The 24,944-nt window shown below is 43.9% G+C and overlaps 1 protein-coding gene across 1 annotated transcript in view; it reads left to right on the top strand.

Annotated features, from left to right (window-relative positions):
• plxnb1b (plexin b1b) overlaps positions 1-24,944 on the top strand; it is a 151,483-nt gene that overhangs the window by 103,393 nt on the left and 23,146 nt on the right. Inside the window, exons 14-23 of the mRNA XM_075461853.1 lie at positions 12-105; positions 285-454; positions 6,175-6,326; positions 6,466-6,571; positions 8,494-8,630; positions 13,894-14,070; positions 14,171-14,402; positions 14,519-14,761; positions 18,257-18,430; positions 18,584-18,732. Of these exons, the coding sequence (XP_075317968.1) occupies positions 12-105; positions 285-454; positions 6,175-6,326; positions 6,466-6,571; positions 8,494-8,630; positions 13,894-14,070; positions 14,171-14,402; positions 14,519-14,761; positions 18,257-18,430; positions 18,584-18,732 (1,634 nt within the window). The remainder of the gene's footprint in view (positions 1-11; positions 106-284; positions 455-6,174; positions 6,327-6,465; positions 6,572-8,493; positions 8,631-13,893; positions 14,071-14,170; positions 14,403-14,518; positions 14,762-18,256; positions 18,431-18,583; positions 18,733-24,944) is intronic.

Genomic DNA, 24,944 nt, shown 5'->3' with positions numbered 1-24,944 from the left:
TGTCTGTTAAGTACACATACTCTGCTCCAGTGGAAGAATACAAGGCCATGGTATATGTGAAGAGGAGAGACACCTTCCACGTGGACAGTTCTCCGGATCTATATGGTGGGCTCAACTTATTTTTAGAGATAGTTTGAACTCTGATTTTTTCATTTTTCTATTTAATTAAAACCTGATTACATTTCTGATACACTGAAAGAGTTTTTTTTTCCAGCAATAACTTGACAACAACTTCCAGTTCAAACATCAATTTGATGCGTTTTTTTCTGTTCTCACACATTCAGTGACTCTGTACAACTGCTCTGTGGGTCGATCCGACTGCAGTCGCTGCCACACAGCTGACCAAAAGTATGGTTGTGTGTGGTGTGGTGGTGGCCCCCAGGCTATCTGCTTGTATTCCGACTCCTGCAGCGAACTTGTACAACAGACATGCCCCGCCCCCGTCATACACACTGTGAGTATTGACTTTTGGATTATTCAGTCGGAAATGGGAGACATTTTGGTATTAGTTCATAAACAATTAAGGGACACAAATACCCCATGTACAGAAGAGCACAACATACAGCATATTTTTCTAGCTGGCAATTACTTACAATTATACTCACTTTGTGATGATGACTTAGTATTTCATATGTATCAGGATAAAACCTTCTTTATCAACCATCAGTATAAAGAAACATGTACAGTCTTGTGGTGCTATTGAATTTAACATAACAGTATTATTCTCCTCAGTTGGAGAGAGTAGATGTTTTTACTCTCACTCAGTGAGTAATTTTTTTTTTTTTCAATTCCAAGATGCCTTTTTACTCAACAGCTCAAATGCAGTGGATATCAAAGCATTTAATCTAAAAAAATGTGTTTATCTTTTATGTCTCATCAGATGTTGCTCGGTTTAAATTTATCACCAGTTTTTAGTACACTGTTATACACCTATCCTTTGTTTTTTTCTTCACATCTCTCAATGCTTACTGCCCCTATTTTCAAAACATCTGAAATGTAGCAAAACTTTCATGAATGAAACAATCCAAAGTAATATTTTTAAAATCTAGCTCAAAAGAATCTCCCCAAATCAGTTTTAACAGCTCAAAATGAAAAATAAGCAAAACCTAGTAATTCCCCATTAGTCTAATGTGCAATATTTCATGGTTCTTAAGACATTGGGCCTCATGCAAGAACATTTTCGTATTTTTATTATAAATTTCTCGTTCTTTTTTCGTACGAAGGTCTCGTACGAACACGCCACGTCAGATTCAACAAACGCTCTTAACTTCGGAAAAAGTGTGTGAACGACCTGCGTAAATGATGAATCCCACCCGTGCGTATTTAAGTGCACGTGCACGAGGATAGTAAATTTGCCTACTCCACGCCCAAAATAATACCATACCAAGGCTGCGCTTCCTCGCTCCTGTGCCAGGAAGTGTTGAGTGTTGTGTCATGAGAACGGCATCAAGGCGCAATAAGAACAACTTCACGGACTCTGAGATTGAAGTTCTGCTTTCAGAGATCCAAAAAGGAAAATCTGTCATTTTTAGCAGTGGAATTACGGGACCTGCCAAAGCGAAGAAATGGGAAGTTATTACGAGCGCTGTTAATTCCGTGTCACCTGTAGTTCGTAATGTCACCAAAATAAAATAAAAAAATGGTTTGATATGAAAATGGCTTTTAAAAAAAAACGTCTCGCCATGGCCAGGCGCTCGATGACTGCAACTAAAGCAGTGCAATCAGTTGTTGCCTCATCATGATGGCTCTTTGATGGGGTGGTCCATGAGGGGGGTCTTCTGGCACCACACTTTCTGGTCTGCCTGGGCTGGTTCAGGTAGTAGGAGACCCTCATTCATGGCAATATAGTGCAAATCTGGCATGCCTTCTCTGGGCTATTGAGCAGTTTGCCCCCCGCTGTATCGAGACACACCCACCTGGCCTTCAGCTCAGTGCGCTCCACAAAGGCACGGGTGCTTTGATGCGTATATGTGTCTCGTGCTCCGATTATGATTGGCAGTCAAGCCATGGGATGAAAGTCCCTCTTAATTTGTACTTGTTGGACAGCGGTGTGTGGGAATTTGATGTACCATGGGTGATAAACTGATGAGAGCTTTGATGACCAAGGGGAGCGCACGACTCACAGAGGACTGGGACACCCCCAATCTGTCTTCAATCTCACTAAGTGAGAGTAAAAACTGTCTTCAAAGGTTCTAGTGGGCAAAAATCCAAGGGTGGTGAGGACCTGGACGTGTGGTGGAATTGGGTTTGATCGGCGTGTTTCTCCTCCCCATGAGCTGTCACCTTACCGTGGTGGGGGGGGTTTGCGTGCCCCAATGAGTCTGGGAGCTATGTTGTCTGGGGCTTTAAGCCCCTGGTAGGGTCACCCATGGCAAACAGATCCTAGATGAGGGACCAGACAAAGAACAGCTCATAAAACCCCTATGATGATGAAGAAAAATGGACACCGTGTTCCCTTGCTCGGACGCGGGTCACCGGGGCCTCCCCCTGGAGCCAGGCCCAGGGGTGGGGCCCGCCAGCGAGCGCCTGGTGGCCGGGTCTGTGCCCGTGGGGCTCGGTCGGGCACAGCCCGAAGAAATTACACGGGTCCCCCTTCTGACGGGCTCACCACCCGTGGGAGGGGCCATGGGGGTCGGGTGCAGTGTGAGCTGGGCGGCAGCCGAAGGCAAAGACCTTGGCGGTCTGATCCTCGGCTACTGAAGCTGGCTCTTGGGACGTGGAACGTCACCTCTCTGCTGGGGAAGGAGCCTGAGCTGGTGCGCGAGGCTGAGCGGTTCCGGCTAGATATAGTCGGACTCACCTCGACGCATGGCTTCCTCGAGAGTTGCCCGCGGTGAGAGGCGTAGAGCAGGTGTGGGCATACTTATTGCCCCCCGGCTGTGCGCCTGTACATTGGGGTTCACCCCGGTAGACGAGAGGGTAGCCTCCCTCCGCCTTAGGGTGGGGGGACGGGTCCTGACTGTTGTTTGTGCTTATGCACCGAACAGCAGTTCAGAGTACCCACCCTTTTTGGAGTCCCTGGAGGAGGCACTGGAGAGTGCTCCTCCGGGAGACTCCCTCGTCCTGCTGGGGGACTTCAATGCTCACGTGGGCAATGACAGTGAGACCTGGAGGGGCGTGATTGGGAGGAACGGCCCCCCCGATCTGAATCAGAGTGGTGTTTTGTTGTTGGACTTATGTGCTCGTCACGGACTGTCCATAACGAACACCATGTTCAGGCATAAGGGTGTCCATATGTGCACTTGGCACCAGGACACCCTAGGCCGCAGCTCGATGATCGACTTTGTGGTTGTATCGTCGGACTTGAGGGCCTCCTCAATCCTACCGACACGCCTTCCGATGAGGAAGCAGAGTTGGGGAGCTCGGACGTGGGGCCTCCCATTTCTGGGGCTGAGGTTGCCGAGGTGGTCAAAAAAACTCCTCGGTGGCAAGGCCCCGGGGGTGGATGAGGTCCATCCTGAGTTCCTCAAGGCTCTGGATGTTGTGGGGCTGTCTTGGTTGACACGCCTCTGCAGCATCGCGTGGACATCGGGGGCAGTGCCTCTGGACTGGCAGATCGGGGGTGGTGGTCCCCCTCTTTAAAAAGGGGGACCGGAGGGTGTGTTCCAACTATAGGGGGATCACACTCCTCAGCCTCCCTGGTAAGGTCTTTTTGGGGGTACTGGAGAGGAGGATCCGCCGGATAGTCGAATCTCGGTTTCAGTAGGTGCAGTGTGGTTTTCGTCCTGGCCGTGGAACAGTGGACCAGCTCTATACCCTCCGCAGGATCCTGGAGGGTGCATGGGAGTTCGCCCAACCGGTCTACATGTGTTTTGTGGACTTGGAGAAGGCGTTCGACCGGGTCCTTCGGGGAGTCTTGTGGGGGGTGCTCCGGGAGTATGGAGTGCCGGACTCCTTGATATGGGCTGTTCGATCTCTGTATGACCGGTGTCAGAGTTTGGTCCGCATTGCCGGCAGTAAGTCGGACATGTTTCCTGTGAGGGTTGGACTCCTTCAGGGCTGCCCTTTGTCACCGATTCTGTTCATAATTTTTATGGACAGACTTTCTAGGCGCAGCCAGGGCGTTGAGGGGGTCCGGTTTGGCAACCTCAGAATCGGGTCTCTGCTTTTTGCGGACGATGTGGTTCTGTTGGCGTCGTCGGGCCGTGACCTTCAGCTCTCACTGGAGCGGTTCGCAGCCGAGTGTGAAGCGGCTGGGATGAGAATCAGCACCTCCAAATCTGAGACCATGGTCTTCGGCCGGAAAAGGGTGGAATGCTCTTTCCGGGTCGGGGAATGAGATCCTTCCCCAAGTGGAGGAGTTCAAGTATCTCGGGGTCTTGTTCACGAGTGAGGGACGAATGGAGCAGGAGATTGACAGACGGATCGGTGCGGCGTCTGCAGTGATGCGGGCTCTGCACCGGCCCGTCGTGGTGAAGAAGGAGCTGAGCCAGAAGGCGAAGCTCTCGATTTACCGGTCAATCTATGTTCCTACCCTCACCTATGGTCACGAGCTGTGGGTAGTGACCGAAAGAACGAGATCCCGAATACAAGCGGCCGAAATGAGTTTCCTCCGCAGGGTGTCTGGGCTCTCCCTTAGAGATAGGGTGAGAAGCTCGGTCATCTGGGAGGGGCTCGGAGTAGAACCGCTGCTCCTCCGCATCGAGGGGAGTCAGATGAGGTGGCTCGGGCATCTGGTTAGGATGCCTCCTGGACGCCTCCCCGGTGAGGTGTTCCGGGCCCGTCCCACTGGGAAAAGGCCCCGGGGAAGACCAAGGACACGTTGGAAAGACTATGTTTCTCGGCTGGCCTGGGAACGCCTCGGGGTCCCCCCAGAAGAGCTGGAGGAAGTGGCCGGGGACAGGAACGTCTGGGTCTCTTTGCTCAAGCTGCTGCCCCTGCGACCCGATCCCCGGAGCAGCGGAAGATGATGGATGGATGGATGGATGGATGGATGGATGGATGGACGGCGTGTTTCTCTCTGGAGTTGTGGCTCTAGCAAGCTGCATATTTGCAGCAGCACAGTCCATGGCAATCTAAATTGTGATGTCAGCTATTTATCTGTTTCTATCTAAGGATATCTACACGGTCTCGGAGCACACCTGCGCTAACGCGTCCAAAAGTAGCAAGTCAGCCGTTGGTTGTGCTTCCCATTGACCTTGTTATATACAGAGTCAAATGAACCTTCAATTAGTGCATAATTTAAGTCAAACAGAATGTCAGCATCATTATGGGATATAATGTATATATTTATTAATGATTGCTTCAAAGTAATTAAATATACAATCCATTTGTCAAGCAAACTTGATTAGAATAACAGCGGACTATTTTAGGAAACTCCAAAGACAGGTCTGGATCACTCGTAAATTCTGTTTGTACCTGAAAGAAAACATAAAATACTAAAAGATTGGTGAATGCGCAAATTCTCTTGTGCGTACGAACGGTTGTTGTATGAGGCCCAGTGTTCTAATATTGATAGATCTCTTCTAATAACCGAGATAAAAAGTTGTAATTGTGACATACTGAAAATATTATAACAAGGCTTTCATACCTACGGAAGCCGAGAGCGGACGTGGTACGTATAAACCTTTTTCTGATGGTTTTCTCGTGATAACGAGTTAATTTACAGATGGTTTTCAAGATCACGAGATAACCATCTTTTCTTTCATATCAGCCCGCGTCATTTAAGGAGACGGCCGGCTCGACTGCAGCTCAATAGGAGTTTACACCTCAGTGATCCTGCTGATGTAGTCAACTTCATTAGTGACCAGCTGAGGGAACCAGGCCGTCTCCATGGTTACCGAATGATGCACGAGAGGTGTCGTTATCGTTTTATCGTTAAAATGATATCGTCATGAGTGGTGTTAAACCTGATTCCATTCTTCAGATGCTTGTCACACTAGCGGGATTTGCTTTGTGCATTTTCACAAGCAGAATTGTTACACAAATGCTCCACATTCCATGTTTGATTCATAGGCTACTTTATTCAGTTTTCAATGAAAGGGGGGTAAAAATGGGAACACCTTTGCCAGAAATACATATAAACAGGGGCGGACAGGGGAGAAAAAGTGGCCTTGAAAACCATCGGAAAATTAACTTGTTATCTCGAGAAAACCATCAGAAAAAAGTTCATACATACCACGTCCACTCTCTGCTTCCGTACATGCCACATACCTCTCTTTTTTTTTTTTGTAGATTGAGCCACTTTCTGGCCTGTTGGAAGGAGGCACCATGGTGACCATTTCAGGCTCTAACCTGGGCCAGAAGGCTGAAGACATCCTCCACTCTGTGTCAGTGGCTGGGGTGCCTTGTATTGTCAATCCAGACTTATATGAGGTCTCCTCCAGGTACACATGGACTGCTGCTGTTTCAGGGGAATTTGACTGAATCTTTTTCAGATTTCACTCAAAAAGAACACATACAGTCATTATTATTATCACTTTAATTACAAGTCTGTTTTATTTTGAACAAACATCTGTCCTCCAGGATTGTGTGCAGGACCAAACCCAGCAGAGGAGAGAAGGTGGGCCATGTTTCTGTAGAAGTGAGTGGAGGAGAGTTTGGCTGGTCCACCCAGACATTCAGCTACCAGGTACATCAGGATAAAGTTGATTGCAGCACAATATATAAGATATAGTCTGTTTAACTCGAGTTGTTGCTACAGCAAAACATGTAAAAATAAGAAAATCAAGAACAAAGGTAAAGTGTCACCAAAAAGAAATATGATATTTTGATAGTTTTTTTCCAGTATTCTGTTTAAGTTTTCATTCATTATGGGCAACATGATAGTGCATTAGTTAGCACTATAGTCAGTTGTTAGTAGTTGTTGCACTGAAGCAAGAGAGGTTCCGGAATCCTAGGTTCCTGATACATGCTGGTCAGCTAAGCTTTAATGCAGTACCCGTATGGGTATATTTGCATGTGCTCAGATTTCCTCCCACAGTCCAGAGATATGCATGTTTGCTTAATTGATCATTCCAAATTTGATAAGTATGGTTTTCTATCTCTCTGCGACCGCCATTTCAATACATTGCAATACCTAGGTGGTGATGTCACCAAGACCGTCTTGCAGCACGGACATTCTACAGTTGAGAAAATGTTGTGAAAGAGCAAATAACTGTCTGATACTTAAGTATAGTTTTATCACTATGACACTTTTTAAGTTGTTTTAGATGGTGAAACATAAGCTCTTCTCACGCCTCACTTCTTTTAGCTTTGTTTCCCCAAACTTAGAGCTCTATGACTGTTGTCTACAGCAGGTCAAACATTAAATAATCTTCACACTGACTACCATACTTTCCATAAACCCACTTTAAAAAAGTTAAAGAAAGATGAAAAAACCCAACTTAAAACCAAATATCCTATTTATTAGTGGTGGGCGAAAAAATCAATTTGTGTACATATCGCAATTTTTTTATGGGATGATTTTTTAAAATTGATTTTTCTCCCCTGAATCAATTATATTACATCATATCCGTGTCCAGAAAAACATAATTAATTCATTACATTAAGTTATGCTAAAACTAGCCCACATTTGTGCTGTGTGGCCATTTCAATTAATTTTGTAACTGTAAACTTTAAAAAATGCCTCTTTTTGTCTCAGTTGAAATAAATGTCAGCTGCTGGACTGACTGACACAGTGTGATGTGCATTGCTTATGGGAACGACATTCATTCTAGAAGTGTATGATTCAACTTGTTTGTTTTTTAAGGAGGAAGAAAATTGCAATTACTGATTATATCGAATCGCAATACTTGTAGAATCGCAATTATCAAGAATCGTGATACAAATCAAATCGTGACCAAAGCATATCGTTCCACCGCTACTATTTATACTTATTTTGTTTACCTCTTTGACCTCTTGCCAGTCGATGGTCTCCATCTCTCTCTGTAAAGAAAGGGTAAACACATGGTGTCTGGTTTGCAGTGTAGTGATCACAACAGTTTTTTAGTCATGTTCCCAGCATTTGTAGCAACTTTTTCTTATAGTAATAATCCAAACTGCTTTACATTTTACCATGTCCGTGAAGACAGGAATATTGTCAGAGAAAATCAAAGTCTGTCTTTTACTCTTTTCAGACTTGTGCTCTTCTCTGTTTATCTCATGTTGACAAATATAGTGGTAGAATGGTTCTCTCTTGCATTGTTGCGGGTATACCTGAGTATAGAAGTAAGGAATGATCATGTAGGAGAACTATGTTCCATGGCTCTAACAGACTGATGAACTCAGTATTGTCTGGTGCGTTAAAACAGTTGTTTTTCTGAAACTTTCCCAGTGCTCTGCAGGGTCTGCTCCACCTATTCTTTTTTTGACTGAAGGTTTAGCTTGAATCTGTTTTATACACATATGCAGAAGATGCAGTTTATTCTGCATGGTCAGGAACCCCCTCAAAATGAGCACATCTGTTGAGCCAGAAAGCTATTCAATGTACTGTAGTTTATGTGCTCAATGGATACATAAAACATTTTTACATCAGGTTCTAAGTCTGTGTTTCCTCCATCCTCTCCTTTTCAGGATCCATTTGTGATGGGTGTGTCACCTCAAAGAGGCCCAAAGGCAGGAGGAACATCCCTAACCATAATGGGTCGAAACCTGCTGACAGGCCGCCCTTCTCACCTCAGCATCACTGTGGGAGGGGTACCCTGTAAAATGTGAGACACACTTACACTTGTGGTTAGGTTTTATTGGTTGAATAACAACCAATCTGTGGTTTATGCTTGGCTTTAGTGTAAAAGCTGTTGTTAATGTTATTTTTGCTTACTAGTCATAAAGACTTCTTAATTTTGTCACTGATATTTTTGTCAACGTGATACGAGATATAGGTTTTATTTGCCACACACATAGTTCAGTGTGCAGTGAGATGTGTTTCTATATCTGGAAACAATAGCAAAGAGAGCACACAGAATATGCCATATATATTATATGGCGCTAATGATAACCAAAATAAACTCGTGGGGCATGTAGTGAGGGTGACATTTAAGTGTTAGGAGCACCAAGTTAGGTGAACAGGAGCACTTAAGTGTGACTACATTACATTACTACAGCAGTTATTAATCATTAGACATACTCCACCTCCCCTGGTTTTCCCAGACTCACTCGTTCTGTCCATTTGATGAACTGTAAGGATCTCTGCTGGTTGAACGGTGCGGTCAGGTGTTGTCTGCCAGATATTGATTGTACGGCTGTGGGAGTGCACGTAGCTTGTTAAAGCCGTCTCACTCGTTTTCACTTGATTTCTGAGGTCTGTGGCTGTTGCCCTAAGCATCAAAAGAACACAACACGCAATTAAAGCAGCCATAAAAGCCCCTCACACCTAGGCTACACTTCGGCCAAAGACGCAGCCAAGGACCCCAGCATCCGCGACAATGAGGCTTTTGTGTCCGGACTTGTTGGGCACGACGCTTGAAGGATGCAGAGATTGCTTCATTCAATCAGACATTTGGTGTCAGGAAGGGGTGGATGGAGGACACGGATGCGGACTTTGGCAATATCGACGTGGAACATGGATCAAGAATCTTGGCATAGATGGCAAACAACAAACAACATACAACAAAGATCCGGCAAACTGACAGGGGAGGCAGGAAACTAAATAGGGTCAGTGATTAGTGACAAGGTGCAGCTGGTGGGGAATAATGCAGGTGAATTGAGTGAACCTAATGAACAAAGTGCAGGGAAACTAAGGCATGACTAAAAACTAAACATGGACTGAAAAACAAAAGCATAACCTAAAACATGAAAACTAAAAACGAGTCCCTGGGCGTGACAGAGCCCCCCCCCCCCCCCCTCAAGGGGTGGATCCCAGACAACCCTTAACAGTCCGAGGGTGGGAGGGAGGGGCTCGAAGCCGGTCAGGCGGGGGACCAGAAACGGGCATGTGGTACCGGCTTCGGGCAACAGGAGGCAGTGGTCTGGCGGACGCCCAGACCTCTGACGGCGTGACAGGAACAGGCGGTGGTCTGGCGGATGCCCAGACCTCTAACGGCGTGACAGGAACAGGCAGTGGTCTGGCGGACGCCCAGACCGCAGACGGCGTGGCAGGAGCAGGCGGAGGTCTGGCGGACGCCCAGACCGCAGACGGCGTGGCAGGAACAGGCGGTGGTCTGGCGGACGCCCAGACCGCAGACGGCATGACGTGGCAGCAGGTGGTGGTCTGGTTGGCACCCAGACTTCCGTTGGCGTGGCGGCAGGAGGCAGCGGTCCGATGGACGCCCAAACCTCCGTCGGCGCGGCGGCAGGAGACGGTGGTCCGGCGGACGCCTGGACCCCCGACGACGTGGCAGCAGGCGGTGGTCCGGATGGCACCCAGACTTCCGTCTGCGTGGCGGGAGGAGGAGCCGGGGACCGTCCCACGGTCGGCCGGACATCCGGCGGGGGGGGAGCCCCCCCTTCAAGGGATGGATCCCAGACATCCCCAACATCTGGGGGTGGAAGGAAGGGGCCCAAAGAGGTGAGTCCATGGGCCGGGGCCCCATGGGCTCTGAGGCTTTGTCGGGCCCTGCCTCCTCTTTGTCAGGCCCTGTGACCTCTTGGTCGGGTCCCTGGTCAGGTTCCGGGTCAGGTTTGTGGTCAGGTTCTGGGTCAGACTCGTGGTTAGGCCCTGTGGCCTCTTGGTCAGGTTCTGGGTCAGACTCGTGGTTAGGCCCTGTGGCCTCTTGGTCAGGCTCTTGGTCAGGCTCTTGGTCAGGCCCTGCGGCCTCTTGGTCAGGCCCTGGGGCCAGCTCTTGGACGGCTGGGGCCAGCTCTGGGACGGCTGGGGCCGCTGGGTCTCTGGACACTGTGGCTGCTGGGTCTCTGGACTGAGAATCTGCGTGCTGAGGTGTAAAAGAGGTGAGGGAGGATGTGCACAGCGTGCCTACCTTCTCTGGTTCTGAACCGAAAAGTTCCAACAGTAAGGCACGCTGCATACTCCTCGCCACCTGCTGGAAATCGGGCAGATTCTCAGTCCAGTTGTGGAGAGTACGCTCCACTGAGAGGAAATCCAGCAGTTTATTGGTTGCCTCCAGCCTCTGCCATGAGGTGGTGGTGCAGAAGGCCTCCATTAAGTCCCAGAAGATATCAGAGTCCGCCGCGTCTATGGTTGGCCGGATCTTTCTGTCAGGAAGGGGTGGATGGAGGACACTGATGCGGACTTTGGCAATATCGACGTGGAACATGGATCAAGAATCTTGGCATAGATGGCAAACAACAAACAACATACAACAAAGATCCGGCAAACTGACAGGGGAGGCAGGAAACTAAATAGGGACAGTGATCATTGACAAGGTGCAGCTGGTGGGGAATAACGCGGGTGAATTGAGTGAACCTAATGAACAAAGTGCAGGGAAACTAAGGCAAGACTAAAAACTAAACATGGACTGAAAAACAAAAGCATAACCTAAAACATGAAAACTAAAAACGAGTCCCTGGGCGTGACATTTGGTGAGAAACTTAATACGAGTTAATGCTGACATGCAAACATGATCAGTCACCATAGGCAATCATGGAAAATATGAGCTGTGTAGATAAGTGCTCTTCTAAGTAACATCAAATTTCGGTTTCATGGTGAAGGACTGTCATTTAACAGAAATTAGATAAATAGATAAATGAGATAAATAATGATAGTAGACTGAACCATATTGAAAAGATGAGGGAAAAACTGAGCAAAGTTTGAAATGATGTTTTGGAGGGACTTTATAGTTCATATAATAGTTTAAACCATGTGAATTCCTGTTTCGACAGGATGAGGGTTTTGGTAATGAAACAATGTGACGTGTTAGTGTTCAGTATGGGACTATAATCATCTGTGAAGGATGGTGATACTGACTGGAGGGGGCTAAAATACACATCGCGAACATATGTCTACAACAGAAGTACCAACGGATACAGCTTTAGAAACCACATTATGTACCATCTTACCACAACAATATTACTCACAAAAATGGCCTATTGGCAAAAAACTCTACATACACGTAGCCTATAATCTCAGATAAGGTTCAACAGGGTTGCGCTATTGAACGTGTTGTAACTGTAATAACCGCAACTGATTTTTCAACACGACTTCTTTGTCGTGCCAAAGTATGTCCTAATTAAAACAATACATATCCACAGTAAGAGCTAATGTTTGGAGAGACGGACAGGTAAAATAAAAAAGGCCAGGAAATGTGTGGGATGTCTTTTGAAAAGTGCAAAGGCTTGGGCCTAACTTAATTCAAGAGAGGCCTATGGCTTTTCTGTGAGGCAAACTGGTTCATCACAATTTCCTTGCAGTTGGGTATTTTTTTGGATGTCCTGTTCAATAGAGAGCACAGCCAAGATGTTCAGTTTATTCTGTCCCATAAAAAAAATCTATTAAAGTTTTGGTATTGGACTTTGGTATTGGAATATCTAAATTGGTATCGAGGGGTTTAAAACTGAGAAGTGATGTCCCAAAATATTTGCATGGGGATATTATTATTTAATCTTCATAAAACATGCTAAGTTTGGTGAAGCTTGGAGGTTGTATGCCTGAGATAAAAGGTGCCAAAAAGATTACACCCTGTAAATTTAGTGCTGTTCAGATGAGATATGGGCGATTTATAATGAATTTTGTTGTCATGACGGGATATTGAAATGTGCTCTGCTGCCACAGACATGCCCTCCAGCAAGAACTCATAGGTTGTAAGGATTATTTAAATGTTATCTTTTTTCTGACCACCTTTGAAGTAGATAAGATGAACACTGTCAGAATAAGAGTGAAACATGGGACTTCCATTTGACAGTGGGTGGTGCTATTGCAATGAGAATAATTGTAAATCTGTTGAGGCGCTGAGTGTGAGCATGTATGAGGTTTGGTACAGACTGGATGTAAAATATGTCAGATATGCCAACTTCCTGTTTCATGCCGAAACATCCAATTTTGGGGGCCTGCCATGCCCAGACCCAATGGTTTATAACAAAGCTTTTAATTACTTTTTTTTTTTTTTGGGGGGGCTTTTATGCCTTTAATTGACAGGGCAGTTCAAGAGAGACAGGAAGCAGGGGGCAGAGAGAGGGGGAAAGACATGCAGCAAAGGGCCGTCCGATGCGGGACTCGAACCGGGGCCAGCTGCAGCGAGGACTATAGCCTCTGTACATGGGGCGTCTGCTCAACCCACTATGCCACCGACCACCCCACTTTTAATAACTTTTAATCACACAGGTCTTTTGACCATATGGACCAGTTTTCAGACCTATATGATTAAATCTCTTGGAGAAGTTTGTTAAAATATAATATTTGAAAAAATGCCCAAATTATGTATTTGAACCAAAATGGCCGACTTCCTGTTGGGTTTTAGAGTTTCATGAAATTCCAGGAGTTGCAGTTACAGGGCTACCAAACAAGGTGGCGCTGTGCTGCTCGGGCCTAAATATACGAGACATTATGTCCAGGGTGACAGAAGGTGCGTTTTTGTGAATTGATATGGATTAAATACAAATGCAGATGAAGAGGTTTGCGTTGTACATGATATTCAGGCATGAGACTGCTTTACCGTTTTGGCTCCGTGTGTTTGCTTTGCCTTCTGCTTGTTTGTTTTTAGAGATGACTGTACAATTAATGTGAAGGAAGTGTTGATGATTTATTCAATTTTGGAGATCATCATCAGGTAAAGCAGCTTTCATAATGTCACATATGTGTATTATAACATTAATTATATTTTATGTGTATCATAATATGTTGCTTTCTCTTGATGCTGAGAGCAACAGCTCAGAAACCGAGCAAAAAACAAATAAGACGGCTTTAACAAACGGCGCGCACAATCAATTTCTGGCAGACAGTCACTTTTTGGCAAAACACCGCTACGAGAGGAGTCAGCCATATCTCCACGAGCAGGATGATATTGCAGTCCTGTATGTCCCCCTGGAATTTTTTTATGAACGTGTCCTTGAATGTGTACTTCTTCTATTTGGTGTTGTCAGTTTATCAGAGGTACAAAGGTCCAGTGTTCAGTGTATAACAGGCAGCAGTAACAAGACAGGAGATCATCGGGTCACACTCCATTATGGCATGAGCTACCGTCACCTCCACACTTCTTTCTACCGCTACACCCATAATCCCAACATCACCCATGCCTCACCTGCCAAGAGCTTCCTTGAGTAAGTTTGGGAACATTTACCTACTATGAAAAGCTGAAAGTTTGAAAAAGTATTATTTCTCAGCATAATGATGTTTTTCTTTTTCTTTTTTCCCCATTAGTGGTGGTCGACTGATCTATGTGTTTGGCCATAATCTGGATGTGGTGCAGGAGCCAGAGATGTTGGTCACCTTCTCTCCCCACAAGTCCATCATCCAGAATACGAGGAGGAAGCAGAGAAGGATAAGGAGATACCTAGAACGAAGGGAGTATAATGAGAGGATATTCAGAAGGCTGGCCAGAATGGTTCTTGTCCCTGTCTGTTCTAAAGACCCACTCTGCTCTATCAAACAGGTGTGTGTGTATATATGTTTGTGTTTTTTGGTCACCATGGAAGATGTGGAACATAAAAAAGCTTCTTTTTTTTATCTAAACTACTATTCTGTTTTCTTTACCCTCCTTCTCTTTAGTTCATGGAGCGCTGTGAGATCAACTCTTCCTCCCTGATATTGTGCCGCTCTCCAAAAGTGGACTCAGACATCTTAGGCTCAAAGTTCACAGTAGAGTTTCTACTCGATAGCCTGCGTTTTGACTTCAGCAGTTTGAGTTCGCAGGCCTTTAGTTATGAACCCAACCCTATTCTGCATCGCCTGAACCAGCAGGACCCTCTGAAGGCCTACCGCTACAACCCTGGCAGCTTCATCCAGCTAGAGGTCAGAAAGGCAATGACAGACAGAACTGTTATATGAACTGAAATGGCAATGAAACTAATGTTACATACCAGTATTGTCTTATGTTCATGTGTAAGGGAGTGCTCAAAATGAAAACCGTATGTCAGTGTTTGTCCAATCAAAAAACTCATATACACTGTGTCATCCACTTGAAGTGCATCTGTGCTTTCAAACATCACAACTTAATCATCTTTTATAGCAAAATGCAGTTACTTCTGTGAATACATTTTAGTATTACGTTGACATCATGTGTGAGAGAATTATAACTGTGACAGAGACTTTCACATTTACAACCTGTGAACACTCACATAATTGCACATCCCAGGAGGCCAGTCTTCTGGTACGACTATTGCTTCTCAGATCATGTTCACATTTGGTGCCAACATACATCATGGATGACCAAATCACAAGTAACAATTTACAAACAACATTTAAGTATGTGTGTTCATACCTGGCATATCAGTCCCCTTATCTTACATCCTTATTTGCACACACTTGGTTCCTCCATTCAACTTCTTGATATGTGTCTTTGTCCCTCCCACAAGAGCAGAAGAGGCAGGACAGAAAAGGAGAGAGGCAAGGTGATAGGAATTGAACAAAATGAGGTTCATGCATCAGAGCTAATTTTGAACTTTCGTCAACTAAATATGATGTGTGACACAACTGCATCATTTAACCTATGTTCAGCTGAACTTTTCATTGCATTGGTTTATGCATTGGAACTGAGGTTCCACGCCCTCTTACATGTCTCACACTTCAAAACTTCACTGTTGTATCTTTGCTCACTACTCCTCCAATATAATTGAATTGAATTGAATTGAAAATACTTTATTTATCCCTTGCGGGAAATTCTTTCACAGCGCTCCAGTACACAAATTACAAGATTAAATATAACGAGAGTTACAAAAATAAAAAAATGACCCAAATTTGCAAACACCAAGCACAAGGCCAGCACATCATGGAGAGGATTTGAGGAGTTGTCCAGTATGGATCTTATTCTGGACAACATCCTTCTCTCCAACACTACTGTCAGAGAGTCCAGCTCCTCTCCCACAACGTAGCTGGCTTTGCAGATGAGCTTATTAAGTCTTTTGGCGTCCTACACCCTCAGTCTGCTGCCACAGCACACAACAGCATAGAGGATGGCACTGGCCAACCACAGACTCCTAAAACATCCGCAGCATTGTCCGGCAGATGTTGAAGGACCTCAGCCGCCTCAGAAAATAGAGACGGCTCTGGCCCTTTCGGTAGAGGGCGTCAGTACTTTTAGTTTTTACTTTTAGTGGAGATGATGAGATGTGCCTAGTGTGTCCTCATATGGGTTTTGAGTGTCCACTTGTGATTGAATCAGTTTGTTGATGAAGATTCTAAGTCATCCAGGTCATGGTATTCATAAGAGCTTTAATTAGGGCAACTGGACTTCTTTTTTGGATCTTGAAGACGTTCCAGTTTATCATACCAGTACATGGCTTCCTTGACTCCTCCCTGACTACTGTCTTCTCTGTCCAGAATGTGTACATTACTGTCCTCAAAAGAGTGTCTCTTTTCCTTGAGATGGAGGTGAACTGCTGAGTCTTGACCTGAAGAGGTGGCTCTCCTATGTTGTGCCATGTGCTTGTGGAGCTGTGGTTTGGTCTCTCCTATGTAGAGGTCAATCTTTGCTGCACGGCACTGCATACTCGACACTACTCAGTTTTTGTTTGGGTGTTTTGTCCTTTGGGTGAACCAATCTCTGTCTGAGGGTGTTCTTGGGTTTGATGTGCACTGGAATGTCATGTTTGGAGAAGATCCTTCACAGTTTCTCTGAGACTTCAGCCACATATGGAATTACAGTATGTTTGCAGCTGTTCTTCTTAGCTTCTCTAACGGTGTGCTTTGGTCCATTTGTCTTTGCTGATTTGACAAAGGCCCAGTTTGGGTATCCACAGGTTTGAAGAGCTTTATTGGAGCTCTGATGTTCCTTTTGTTTTCCCTCAGCATTAATAGATACACTCTCAGCCCGGTGTTGTAGAGTTCTGATGACAGCCAGTCTGTGTTCTAGTGGAGGATGTGTCGAAAAGCAGGTACTGGTCTGTATGTGTGGGTTTCCTGTAAACCTCAGTGTTGAGACTTCCGCTCTCTCAGATCTGCACGGCACAGTCCAGAAAAGGCAGCTTGTCATCTTATGCATCCTCTCTTGTGAACTTGATTTTGCTGTCAACCGACGTGCTCCGTGAAAGCCTCTAATTCTTGAGTTTTGATCTTGACCCAGGTGTCGTCCACATATCTAAACCAGTGGCTTGGTGTTGTTCCTTTGTATGAGCTCAGCGCTTTCCAATTCATCCATATAAAGATAAGCGACAATGGGGGACACTGGAGAGCACAGCCATGCGTCTGCCTGTAGAAACGGTCATTGTATTTGAAATAGGTGGTGGAGAGGCAAAGGTTCAACAGGACACAGATCTGATCAGGGGTGAAGTTGGTTCTGTCGTTCAGTGAGTCATCTTCCTGCAGCTGTTTCCTGACAGTCTCCACTGCTGCTGAAATCGGTATGCAGGTAAAAAGGTTTCACTTGGGGACAGTTTCAGATATTGGATCTTCTTCACAAAGTATGTGGTATATGATGGGTGCTAAGATGGAGGCAAGGTGTTTTGCAATATTATAGGTGACCGAGTTGATGCGGCTGATAATTGGTCTGAGTGGGACTCCCTCCTTGTGCATCTTGGGAAGTCCATAGGTGCACGGTGAGGCCTCCCCATGTAAAAGTCTGTGGTAGAAAGAGTGGTCAATAACTTTGTCCTTTTCCAGGTCTTGAAGGTAATCTGTGAATTTCTTCTTGTAGTTGAGAGGGGTCAAGGAAGCCATCTATTTTAAACTGGAAAAAAAACATTTTAACAAAAGAGGTGGAAGGTATCCCCTTCCCAGTACCTACAATACAGCATTGTAACTCCTCCCCAGGCTGTTTCACAACCATTCGCACCTTGGATCCTGTGACCGAAACTCACCCTTTCAGGCAGGTAGACAATTCAGAGGTGATAATAACTCTAACGAACAGGCACATTGGTCAGGGGGTTCAGTGACACATGTGACTGTAATGACCCTCTGCTTATAAGCCGATACTCCCCACCACCTAGTTCAGAACTGAAGAAGCCTTTCGGTTGAGAGTAAGAACTTTTCTGTGTGGACTTTTCATGTTCTCTCTGTGCATGCGTGGATTCTCTCCATGTACTTTGACTTCTTCGCACTGTCCAAAAACATGCATGTTTGGTTAACTGGTGATTCTGAATTGACCCTAGGAAATGAGTGTGAGCGTGCATGGTAGGTTGTCTGGTTTGTCTCTGTGTGATGCCTATGATGGACTACTTTTTAATATCACAACAAAAATATTAGCTCTCCTCTGTGTGACCATTAAGAAAAAATCAAGAAAAAATGTGATCAAGAAAAAATGACAAGAGCTAAACATGAAGTAGAAGTTGTTCATTGTTCTTGTTCTTACAGGGGGACAACCTGGACCTGGCCATCACTAAAGATGAGGTGGTGGTGTTGATAGGGGAAGGTGTCTGTGCTGTTAAGACTCTGACCAGAAACCATCTATACTGTGAGCCACCACCCCAGCAGCCTGTCCCAGCCTGTAAGAAATGTGAGGGCTCAGATTATCTGCCTGAATTCACTGTGAGTCCACCCTGCTGCCACTTTACAACCATTGAAAAATCTTTAATCGCGTGTGACTTGACAATTTTAATGCACTGAATTGGCACTTAATGGGGGTGCTGTTATTTCAAACCTCTTAACGCCTAATTAAAGATGAGTGTTTGTGTGTTTTAGGTACAAATGGGCAACCTAAACTTCTCTCTTGGCAAGGTTCAGTATGACAATCTAAGCCTGTCCACATTTCCACTGGAAGCTCAAATTGGAGTTGGGGTTGGAGCCTCCATCGTTGCCCTCATTGTTCTCATTATCGTTCTCATCTATAGGTAAGTGGGTGTCTGTAATTGTTTGTGTGTTTACTGTGCAGTTGAGTACAGAACAAAATACACAATCTAATCAGTTTTTAAGTAAGTTCAAGGCATCCTGCAGAGTGATTGATCACTAGCAGTGTGACGGCACCCAAGTTTCAATGTAGAACCTCTTTGCTTAATTTAAATTTAAACTATAATTTAAATAGTGTGTTTGTTGAAAGCAGTCCACCCACCAATTCGATGAAAGTAATTACATGATTTTCGCTCTATCATTCTCCCTTTCTTTCTAAATGTTTTGCGATGTAATTTGTCCCACATGTTTGAAGCTAGAAACATGGTTCCAAAACGAATATGTTTGACTTTTAGATGCCAATATCTGTTGTGATAGATTTTATATCAATGGTTGTATTGATTTTATAATGGTTGTGTTTCTCCATCAACGTCTTTTTTGAGCCAGTTGAACATGTTTAATCTATGTTACAACAGTTGGTGAGAAAGTGACATCTGTCACTGACAGATATTAGACAGCACAGCAAATGACTACATAAAAAAAGAGACACACAGTGATGACAGAAGGCAAACACCTAAATTAATTTAGGTAAACAAATAACACAATTTCTTGTAGCGAACATTTCACTACATCCCCTGTCTCTTGGTTGCCTCAGACTGGCATGCAGGTTCAAACCTCTGGTCTTGAAAGTTCTGAAAAATAGTACTCTATTATATTGGGGGAATTGTCCACATTGTCCATCTTACTGTGCATTTTTTCATTATCCATCTTAATACTGTAGTAGTCAAATGGAGGTGTATATCGTTCTTCATCATAAATGCCCAGTGTTGCTACTTCCACTGTGTTATATACAGTATATGGAGGGGAAATTGACCTGTTACGTGTTTGAAATCAGGACTCGCACCATTAGTACAATACAACAACAAATCACCATCACAAACAGTAAGAATTCTCCAAGTATTATTCCAATCACTTGCAGTACTTTTCTCCAAGACAATTATTGGCATCATCATCTTGCAGTTTCTTCATGTGGTTCAGGATTCGTATCAAATTTCCATCTTTACCTGTATTTAGTGGGATTACAGAACAACATTAATCTTACCTTTGTTTATTACCCATTAAAGATTCTAATACAAACCTGTATTCCACAGTGCTCAGGGTAACAACTGTATAATTGATAAACCACTGCTGATAATACCACAAATAATTTACCCATATGCTGACCTTTTGCTATATATTTAGCATTTACTACAGAGCCATAGAGTAGAATAGATCCAGCTGACTTTATCCAGTCTTCTCCCAGAACCAGATGTTCTGATGAGACATCATATGGGGTTTGATCCCACACAATATATACTTACTCTATAGACCTATCGTGCATACACCTATGCACTATAGACCTCCTCCCATTCTAGCTTATCTGCATCTGTTTTTTCTTTTACTTCTCTTTTTTTTATCCACTATTGGGTTGATTAGTGTTGAAGAGGGATTATAGTCAAAAATACCACATTCAGAGGCTTTTGGTTTGGAACACTGCTGCAATGGCTGCTCTGTGAGGGGGCTCCCGATAGAGCTGAAGCAATAAAAAAACCCTAACATGCACAAGAAGGAAATAAGTCGCTAAATACCAGTCAAAAGGGAGGAATGACACACAGCAAAACCACAGCCACAAGGATGGACTGAAAGTACAGTGCATCCGGAAAGTATTCACAGGGCTCCACTTTTTCCACAATATCCTATGTTACAACCTTATTACCAAATAAATTAAGTTAATCTTTTTACTTCAAAGTACTACACAAAATAATGACAAATTAAACAAGTTTTTTTTTTTAATTTTGCAAATCTATTAAAAATAAAAAACAAAAATAAAACATTTACAGCGTTACAGCATGACCCTTCAAAAGTGAGCTCAGGTGCATCCTTTTTCCACTGTTTCTTTCAGAAATTTCTACAACCTGATTGCAGTCCACCTGTTGTAAATTCAGCTGATTAGTCATGATTTGGAAAATCGATAGTGGAGAGAGGAGAAGCTTCAAGGACAACTATTTATCCACCAATCAGTCCTTTATGGTAAAGAGGCAAGACAGAACAGAAGCCAGTAAAAGGCACATGACAAGCCCATCTGGAGTTTGCCAAAAGGAACCTGAAAGACTGTCAGACCATGAGAAATAAAATTCTCTGGTCTGATGAAACAAAGATTGAACTCTTTTGCCTGAATGCCAAGCATATGTCTGGAGGAAACCAGGCACTGGTCATCACGTGGCTAATACCATTCCTTCAGTGAAGCATGGTGGTGGCAGCATCATGCCGTGGGGATGTTTTTCAGCAGCAGGAACTGGGAGACTAGCCAGGGAGGGAAAGATGAATGCAGCAATGTATAAAGATATCCTTGATTATAACCTGCTTCATAGCACTCCAGACCTCAAATTGGGGAGACGGTTCATCTTCCAACAGGACAAGCACACAGCCAAGACAACAAAGCAGTGGCTTCAGGATAACTCTATTAATGTCCTTGAGTGGCCCAGCCAGAGCCCAAATTTGACCCTGATTGAACATCTCTGGAGAGATCTGAAAATGGCTGTTCACCGACGCTCCCCATCCAACCTGATGGGGGCTTGAGAGCTTGGTTCTGCAAAGAAGAATGGGGGAAACTGCCCAAAAATAGGTGTACCAAGCTGTTGGCATCATACTCAAAAAGACTTGAGGCTGTATTTGTTGCCAAAGGTGCTCCAAGAAAGTATTGAGGAAATGCTGTCAATAAATGTTTTATTTTTGTTTTTTATTTTTAATGAATTTAAGCTAAGGGGCTTTCAGCAAGAAAATGAAGAGCAATTGGAGGTCATTAAAGAAGAAATTTTAAAAGTAAATACCAGCCTAGACGAAGCTGAAGGGAAAATTTCAGTGGCAGAAGAAAAAATTCAGAACACGGCTCCAAGAAAACAAAAGACAAGTAAAACAGTATAAATATAACTACAACAAATTCTACAAACATAACCAGAACAAAAGATAATAAAACTTGAAACATTGAATGCAAATAATTCAACGGAAGAAACCCAAAAGGAATTGAGAAAAGATCAGGTTCATTTTAAAGATAATAAACAAACAAAATACATTTATAATTCAGAGAATTCGACAAGAAAAATTCCACCATGACAATGAATTTAACAAATATTTGACTAATCAAGTCAAACGTAACAAAGAATAAGCAATGATTCCCACGATTAAGGACTCAGCAGGGAAACCTACAAATTCACCACAAGAAATTAATTTTTAAGATAAACACAAGAAACTTGTGCTAAAGAAAAAATGGACTCAGTGAATAATTCCCTATACTCCCTATAATATAGATCAGTGAGCAGTGCTGACCAACATGTCATTGGGGTCATCAGGTGGGAACCTCCTTTCATCAGTGTTTCGTCTAGTTGGGCTTACGACACCTCCAGGAGGCTAGACAATGATCACTGGCGTCCCAGTCACTCCCCTAATGCCAGCCATCACTGCTCCTCACACCACAACAATCATCTTTTTTCTTATTTTTCCACAACCACAAGCTACCCCAGCCTCTCACCAACTGCACACCAGTCACAGCGGGGTGGGGATACAAACCCTGGTTCTGGTAGGGGTAAAAATAGAAGAGGTAAAGATAAGTAGGAATGGGATTCAAACCCTGGTTTGGGTAGGGGGTAATGAAAGTATAGAGGGTGCGAGAGGTGGAGGCATGACAAGACACACTAGCAGATTCAGCAGACAAACTCACCTAAACAGTCCTACAATCACTAAAAATGCCAGCAAAAACAAAGCCATACAAGCCAACTCACCTAAAAATGGCCGCCTGGTTTCAAAAGGCTCACATGGGCCACACCCTCCACTTAAATATCCTGAATTTCTTCTTTGCTTCTTCCAAGAGTCTGTTTACCCTAAGTGCTCCCCCTGCTGGGCTCCCAAGCTACCATTGCTTCTTCTAATCCAAGTCCACTGACTGGACTTCAATGCCTCATCTGAAAACTTCCTTCACTATTTTTCTGTCCACTTACACTCAGCTCCCTCAACAATGAGACAACAGACTTTGCAACAAATCCTCTACATCCTACTTCCACTGGACATATCCTTACTTTCCATCCTCGCTGCTCTGCTTCTGCCCCCAACTCCACGTATCTAAGCTTTTTCCTTTCATATGCTTCTGTTACTAATTCCTCCCAAGGAACAGTCAGCTCTATGAAATAATAATGATAATATATTCAGAGATTTCTATACTAAACTATACTCATCTGAAATTGACTCAGGACAGGATACCATTGATGCTTTCTTTGATAAAATTGAACTCCCTCAACTCAATACAGAACAAATTGACAGACTGGACGAGCCATTTACAGAAAATAAAATTTTGTCTGTACTTAATTCCATGCCAAATAACAAATCACCAGGACCTGATGGCTTCCCTGATGAATTCTACAAACATTTTTGGAACATCTTAACATGAATACAGTGGTAATTTCACTTCTCTCCAAACTCAACAAAGACCCAACACTTCCGTCAAATTATCGTCCTATTTCTTTTATTAATGTAGACCTTAAAATTATTAGCAAAACTTTAGCACACAGGATTGAAAAAGTCACCCCTTACATCATCCATCAAGACCAAACCGGCTTTATTAAAGGAAGGCAATCCACTAGCAACACACGACTATTTGATTTAATTCATTTTCATCTTTACAGCAGGAAGATACCATCATAGCCACTTTAGATACAGAAAAAGCATAAATTGGAAATATCTCATGAATATGTTGCAAAAATTTGGCTTTGGGGAATCATTTATTAATTGCATTAAGATCCTGTACAATGCACCTTCAGCCACAATGACCACCAATGGAATTGCATCGGAAAGCTTTACTTTACACAGGGGAACTCGGCAAGGATGTCCACTCTCTCCTTATTCATTCGTTATATTCATTGAACCCTTAGCAGCAGCTATCCGCAAGAACCTCAAGATCACAGGAATCCATACATCTCTTAAGGATCATAAGAACAGTCTATATGCTGATGACATTCTACTATTTTTAAGAAAAAAAAACAACCATCCCTTCAAGGTCCTGTTAAACTGATTAATTTGTACTCCACAATTGCTGATTACTCAATAAATTCTAATAAGTCCTCCATCCTTCCATTGCACAAAACTAAATAGAATGAGGCAGCTCAAATATCATCCATCCTCTAAGCACAGGTCACATCACTTACTTAGGTATCAAAGTTCGAGGCTATCAGACCTGATTGGACTCAATTTTACCCCATCATCAAAAACAATAGGATATGATCTTCACCGTTGACTTTACCACTGCCCATTATGGGCAGAATTGCAATGGTCAAAATAGCTATTCTCCCTGGAATAAACAATTTTTTCTCAATGGGCCTCATGCAAAAACCACTCGTACGAACAGATTTGTTCTTAAATCGTGCGTACGAGTGATTTAAGAGAACTTGCGCATTCACCAATTTTTTCGTATTTTGAGTTTTCTTTAAGTTGCGAATAGAAATTACAAGTGATCCTGACCTTTCGTAGGAGTCACGTAAAATAGTCTGCTGTTTTTAGAATCAAGTTTGCATGACTAATAGATTGTATATTTATTTGCTTTGAAGATATCATAAATAAATATATACATTATACTCTATAATTACGCTGACATTATTCTGTATGACTTAAATTATGCACTAATTGAAGGTTAATTTGACTCTGTATATAACAAGGTCAATGGGAATTTTAACCAGCTGCGTCAGGGCTGACTACTTTTGGATGCCTTCGCGTGTCAGGCTCTTGGAAGAGAGCTTGTGTTCCGAGAGCGTGTAGATATCCTTGCAGACGAATGACTGACATCGCAATTTAGATTGCCAAGGAGCCACAACTCCAGAAAGAAACATGCCGATCAAACCCATTTCCACCACACGTCCAGGTCCTCACCACCCTTGGATTTTTGGCCACAGGAACCTTTCAGAGGGATGTTCGAGACAGATCGGGGGTGTCCCAGTCCTCTGTGAGTCGTGTGCTCCCCTTGGTCATCAAAGCTCTCATCAGTTTATCACCCATGGTACACCACTGTCGAACAAGTCCAAATTAAGAGGGACTTTCATGCCATGGCTTGACTGCCAACCATAATTGGAGCAATAGACTACACACATATACGCATCAAAGCACCCTCACCTGACGCGTTCCCTTTCCTCAACCC

The sequence above is a fragment of the Odontesthes bonariensis genome, chromosome 3, assembly GCF_027942865.1.
Source record: "Odontesthes bonariensis isolate fOdoBon6 chromosome 3, fOdoBon6.hap1, whole genome shotgun sequence".
Lineage (NCBI taxonomy): Eukaryota > Metazoa > Chordata > Actinopteri > Atheriniformes > Atherinopsidae > Odontesthes > Odontesthes bonariensis.
Note: the sequence above shows the minus strand (reverse complement) of the source record. Positions and strands in the feature narration are given on the sequence as shown.